The sequence below is a fragment of the Chiloscyllium plagiosum genome, chromosome 36, assembly GCF_004010195.1.
Source record: "Chiloscyllium plagiosum isolate BGI_BamShark_2017 chromosome 36, ASM401019v2, whole genome shotgun sequence".
In the NCBI taxonomy this organism is placed as follows: Eukaryota; Metazoa; Chordata; class Chondrichthyes; order Orectolobiformes; family Hemiscylliidae; genus Chiloscyllium; species Chiloscyllium plagiosum.
The window spans coordinates 38,190,744-38,196,743 of record NC_057745.1 but is presented as its reverse complement, the minus strand read 5'-3'; the positions used below and the strand labels follow the sequence as shown (position 1 = coordinate 38,196,743).

Genomic DNA, 6,000 nt, shown 5'->3' with positions numbered 1-6,000 from the left:
ATTATAGCAGTGGGGGATTATAGCAGTGGGGAATTATAGCAGTGGGGGATTATAGCAGTGGGGGATTATGGCAATGGGGTATTATAGCAATGGGGGATTATAGCAGTGGGGGATTATAGCAGTGGGGGATTATAGCAGTGGGGGATTATACACTCCAGAAGCTCCTGAAACAGGTGCAAGACTTGAATGTATTCTTTTGTTTGCAGTCAACCAGTCCTGAGCCAGAATGCACGGTTTCTTGTTTTCGGAGCACTTTTCATACCTTAAGATTTTATACAATAATTTTCAATCAATGAAACTTTATAAAGTTTACTCACTGTTGCGATGTAGAAAGCTCACCTGCCAGTTTGTGCACTGCAAGCTCCTACAAACAAATATAATTACCAAATCATTTGCTTTAGAAATGTTGGTTGAAAGATAAAAAGATGGAGCCAGGCTCAATTGGGTTTCTTAAGTTTATATTTTTTAAATTGTGAAAAGTCAGAGTGTCATAGAAAGTCCTGGCTAAGGTTTTGGAATCATTGTGCACATCCATATGGTTTCAGTTTACACAGACTGTCTGGGCTTCACATTCAGGGATTATGGGCCAGGTTAGTAAACCAGCTAATCACCAGCTGATCGACTCGCTCTCTACTTTTGTTTTGTGATCTGACAAAGTTTCACATTTCTGGCCCAAATGGTCAAACTGGAATTCTTCAAAACTGCCCAGCATGGCTGTTTTCAGAGCCCTTTCACAGCACCAGCTGACATATTCACAAACACATTGAAAAGTTTTGGGATATTTTAATAGTTTTATGGTGTGCTAATGAAGAAAGTGATTGAGTTAATGAGGTTAGGTGGTAGTTAGTGAAGTTAAGTCAGGTTGGGGGAGTTGGTAGTGGGGGAACAAGTTGGATAGTATAGTCAGGGCTGGTGAATCAGGTGGGGAAGGTCAGAGTGTTGGGGTGTTGATGGGAGGGCTGCTCAGAGAGCCAGGACAAGGTTCAAGTGACAACATTGGGTTTTGGAGCAAAGGTGATTGAGAGCTGGTGGGAGCATCAGAGCGTCAATGAGGCTGCTTGTGTTCAGAGGGGTAGTTTGCATAGTTACGCCAGAGTTGGAGATTTTGTTTCTGTCAAATGTTGCCTGGGTTACCACACATCTAAATGAGATGGAAATCTCCAAATCTAATTTTGACTTGTAGGCTTTTCCAGACGGTTCAAGACACCGGGAAATTGCACTTTGTAAATTTTAAACTTCTCATGCGGTTTCTGCCTGTCAATCCTTCCAAGGGATTCCAGCGCATGTGTTCTGGGTATGTTTCAATCTCTGGGTAATCTGGGCCATGGATCTGCTTCTGATGAATAGTCACCAAATTGTCACCATTAAGTCTGTTTCTTGCCATAGATGCTGCCTCACCTACTGAGGATTTCCAGCATTTTCAATTTTTATTTCCAATTTCCAGCACCTAAAGTATTTTGCTTTAGAAGATAATAACGGACCTGGGCTGAATATTGTACAAGAAGAGATGAATTATGTTGCTCTACAAGGTTTGGTCCCTACATATCTGGGATGGTTTATTGCTGTAGCATATTGCAGTGTCTCAGAAACCAAAGCGTCTTGAGTATTATTGGTTAAACAGCACTTGTAAGGAGCCATTGAGGAATGATAGTCATTGGCCATAATACCCTGAGGCCTTATAGGGGTCTGTCAGGCAAGCACAGCTAAATTGCCAGATTTACTGTAGCCTGGGATTTGACACTTTTGCATTTTCATAGATTACCTGGAGCCCCAGTAGTGGCTACAATTCCATTCTGGTATTGCTGGGACATGTTCGCTTGGTTAGGATCAGCCCCCACATCTCAGCCCAGCTGGGACTGATTGCTCCATTAACTTCAATTAAGACTGCTCCCAGTGTATTACTGATCTCAGGCAGCCTGGTTTCATGTCAGCATGGTGTTGACAAACCTTTCCTGTTTGGGTAATTTGATGTTAATTCACCCCCATAAAATCCAGCCCATTGAATCCAGATTTTGTGATGGAAGAATTACTGGAATTTCTGCAGAGCTCCTTTTTCTTGTGAGATGGCAATAAGGACCTCACCAAGATCAGAGTAAAAACTTTGCTTAACATCTTCACTGGAGTTGATGACCAAGGTGTAACCACTGACCCAGTGGCATATAGGTTCTAGCTGAGTTGTAAGTGAAGCCACATCAATGTTTCATTCATATAGTTCTGGTAGAGCACCAGGGAACCAATTCCATGGATATGAGGATTACTGTCAGTTTTCCTTTCTAGTCGAAGATGTGTGTCCTGTTTCTGAGAACTCTCCAGAATGGCAAGTCTCACTGAGATTACTGCAGGCCAGACAGGTAATCACATGCCAGATGAGGTATCTAAACACAGATGTTTATCACAGGCAAGGCAGGTTTTTACTTTGTTAAGGTTTGTATGATGTGTTACTGTCGGACATAGCTTGCCTTTCATGAGGAAGGTAAATTCTCCTTTCATGAGGAAGGGCTGGTTTGCCAACTGAGGATTGCTGATGATGATAAGTCTTTCTTCTCTCAGAGAGCTGTGCCTGGGATGAGTTTCTGTGCGATGATGGTCGTTGTCTTTTCACCAACTTTAACTGCAACAACTTTTATGATTGTTTGGACAAGACTGATGAACTGAATTGTGCTGATCATCAACATGGTAGGTATCATCTTCATTCAGTGCACGGACTTTGGAAAGCTGACAAAATTCTGCACAGAGGAGCTATCCAAACATTGCAGTCAAACCCATCCCCAATCCCCAATCTCACTGTAAAACATTTGGCCTTCCTGCAGAAGAATGGAGTGTGATAAGACACATTACAAATGAGTGTTTATTCAAGAACATTAGGACCATATTGTGTAACCATGGAGATGACAGGTTATTCACTGTAAGGAAACTTAATGAGCAACTATGAAAAGTCAGCATTTATTGGTGCAAGAATCACTCATTGTGTAACTGTACAGAGATATTGCTGATCCAGTGCAGAACATCCCCTGCTACTGCACCTCAAGGTGATTGTCACAAAAAAAGACCATTTTTGCTTTAGTACTGCACCAACTGGAGATGCTTCTTATGCCTTTCATCACCATTGGCCACATGCTCTTCTTACATGCTGGACATTCACATGTGGAGATGGATGCTATATTGGGTGCAGCTTCACATGGGGAAGGTGTTATGAGGATGTGGGTGTACTGTACCTTGAAGAGAGTGAAAAGCTAGTAGACCTACCTGACAGCACCAAATGTTCTCAATAAGGTAGCAATGTAACTCTTGGTCAAAAGCTAAATTAGCTGGTTGCCTGGAAACAACAAAGTAGATTTGAATTAGGCCAATCAGTTTAAATTATACCCCCCAAAAAAACCAAACTCCAATCCAGTTTGAATTGAGTATTTTGACAATCTGATGCTTTGGGGTATAAGACTGAGGAAAATTGGACAGTTGGGAAGAGAACTGCCTCACTACCAGCATGTAAAATGACTGCCTGAAAGATAGCTCTCTTAAAGATGCCTTTATTGATCAGTAACCTGTGAAGCAGAATCCCTAAGAAGAAGAAAAGAAGACACAGGAAAATCCAACTAGAAGAACCTACAGCTGCCTGATTTTGAGATAAGGTGTTGTTTTGTAAATCTTTATCAGGGGTTTCATCGGACTAGTATTATAGAAGGGAAGGTCAGAGGAAGGAATTGTAAATAGTTGTTAGTTAATTACTCTGTTATACTTTAAGAAATAAAGTGGTTAATTTTTAGTTTAAATAGTTCTTGGCCTCTTGAATTTTTACAAATTACTGCACAGGATAAATCTATTCTGTGTTGCTGATTTTAAATTAAGCAGGAGGGTTCACCCCATGTCAGCCCCCAAACTGTTATGACGCAGGGTGAACCCTCCTGCTTAATTTAAAACCAGCAACACAGAATAGATTTATCCTGTGCAGTAATTTGTAAAAATTCAAGAGGCCAAGAACTACTTAAAGTAAAAATTAACCATTTTATTTCCTGAAGTATAACAGAGAATAATTAATTAACAACTATTTACAACTCCTTCCTCTGACCTATCTTTTACCTTCCCTTCTATAATACTAGTCCAATAAAACCCCCAATTAAGATTTATAAAACAACACTTCTTATCTCAAAATCAGGCAGTTGTAGGTTCTTCTAGTTGGATCTTCCTGTGTCTTTTCTTCTTCTTAGGGATTCTGCTTCACAGGTTACTGATCAATAAAGGTATTTTTAAGAGAGCTATTTTTCAGGCAGTCATTTTACATGCTGGTAGCTGGGCAGTTCTCCTCCCAACTGTTCAATTTTCCCTAATCTTATATTCCCAAAGCATTGTATTGTGTCATTTGCTTTTAAGATTGTCAATATACTCAATTCAAACTGGATTGGAGTTTGGTATTTTTCAGGGTATAATTAAAACTCATTGGCCTAATTCAAATCTATTTTGTCATTTCCAGGCAACCAGCTAATTCAGCTTTTGACCAAGGGTTACATTGCTACCTTATTGAGAACACTTGGTGCTGTCAGGTAGGTCTACCAGCTTTTCACTCTCTTAAAGGCACAGTACGCCCCACATCTTCATAACAAACGCTATACAGGGAAGTCTCCCTGCAATTGTCAATCTCATTTAGAAACTACAAGGTCATCTGTTGTGGCAAAATGGCAGTGGTAGACTTCTCCAGGATGGAAGAGTCCTGATCTTAAAACAGTTAGTGCAGAGTAGCTGAGGAACACAGACCACAAATTGAAAGACTGTGCTCATGTAAAGGCACAATGCCACCATTGATTTTTAAAAATTTCTTTAATATAAATGAAGTTTTTTGGTACTAAATACCTGATGAAGGACTTGACTGCATCAATTGGCAATTCATTACCAATGTTTCCATTGCTCTCTTTAGATTGTGGTGGGATTCTGACTGCTCTGGAAGGATCTCTGGTTACTCCGAAACACCCTGAGCTGTATCCACACAAACAAGTACGTAATCCTGGCACTGCTTAAATCATCATTGATAGCATCCCATCCAGATATCAATATTCCATCTCCATGATTTCCAAACTACCTCAACAACTTACCGGTCCCAGATTCTTCCAGTGATTCTCAATTCCAGACCAATGTCCTTCTATTCAATGCTCTCTGATCTTGATCTCCTTTGTGGTTGATCCAATGGCACCAAATGTTAAATAGCCACTCTACAGCTAAAAGAAAGAAAGATTTCCAACTCTGGGTGCTCTAATTAGCTACAGTTTCCAGCATAATGTTTGTAACAGACATTCTGAAAGATAGCAAGGGCACCTTTCATAGCCTGAGGATGCCCCAAAAGCACTTTAGTCCCTATGACCCACATTGCTGAATTGTATTAATTGTCTTAATAAAAGAAATATAATAACTAATTTACAGACAGCAAGATCCCACATACAGCACTAGAGTCATGACCAGATGATGCATTTTAAAATTTAAAGTGAGAAGTTAGCTATGAAAGGAACTCTTAGAAAGAATGGATAAGGTTACACCAGTATATAATGTTAGTTAGACCACAGATGGAATACTGTGTGCAGTTCTGGTCACCACATTATAGGAAAGATGGGATTGCACTAGAGAGAATGTATGAAGGGGGTTCACTAGGATGTTACCTGGGCTGGGGAGATGTAACTATGAAGAGAAACCTGAGAGGCTGGGGTTGACTTTCCTTAGAGCAGAGAAGCCTGACCGAGCCATACAAAGTTCGGAGGGTCATAGATCAGGAGAAACCTTTCCCCTTAATAAAGGAGTTAATAACCAGGGGGCACAGATTTAAGGTCAGGAGCAGGAAGTTTAGAGGGGATTTGAGGAAAATTTTTATCATTCAGAGAGTTGTGGATATCTGGAACTCACTGCTTGAAGGGGCGTTAGAGACAGGAGCCCTCAAGTTATGAAAGAATTATTTAGAGGAGCACTTGAAGTGTCATATAGGCCAAGTGCTGGAAAATGGGATCAGAGTAGGTGGACGCA

At 40.5% G+C, this 6,000-nt stretch overlaps 1 protein-coding gene across 6 annotated transcripts in view; it reads left to right on the top strand.

The window, feature by feature from the left end:
* The window catches only part of LOC122540867 (membrane frizzled-related protein-like), a 79,758-nt gene that overhangs the window by 45,994 nt on the left and 27,764 nt on the right, over positions 1-6,000 (top strand). For all 6 annotated transcript variants that reach the window (XM_043677083.1, XM_043677080.1, XM_043677078.1 and 3 more), the window contains 2 exons: positions 2,551-2,676; positions 4,910-4,986. In XM_043677083.1, the coding sequence (XP_043533018.1) occupies positions 2,551-2,676; positions 4,910-4,986 (203 nt within the window). The remainder of the gene's footprint in view (positions 1-2,550; positions 2,677-4,909; positions 4,987-6,000) is intronic.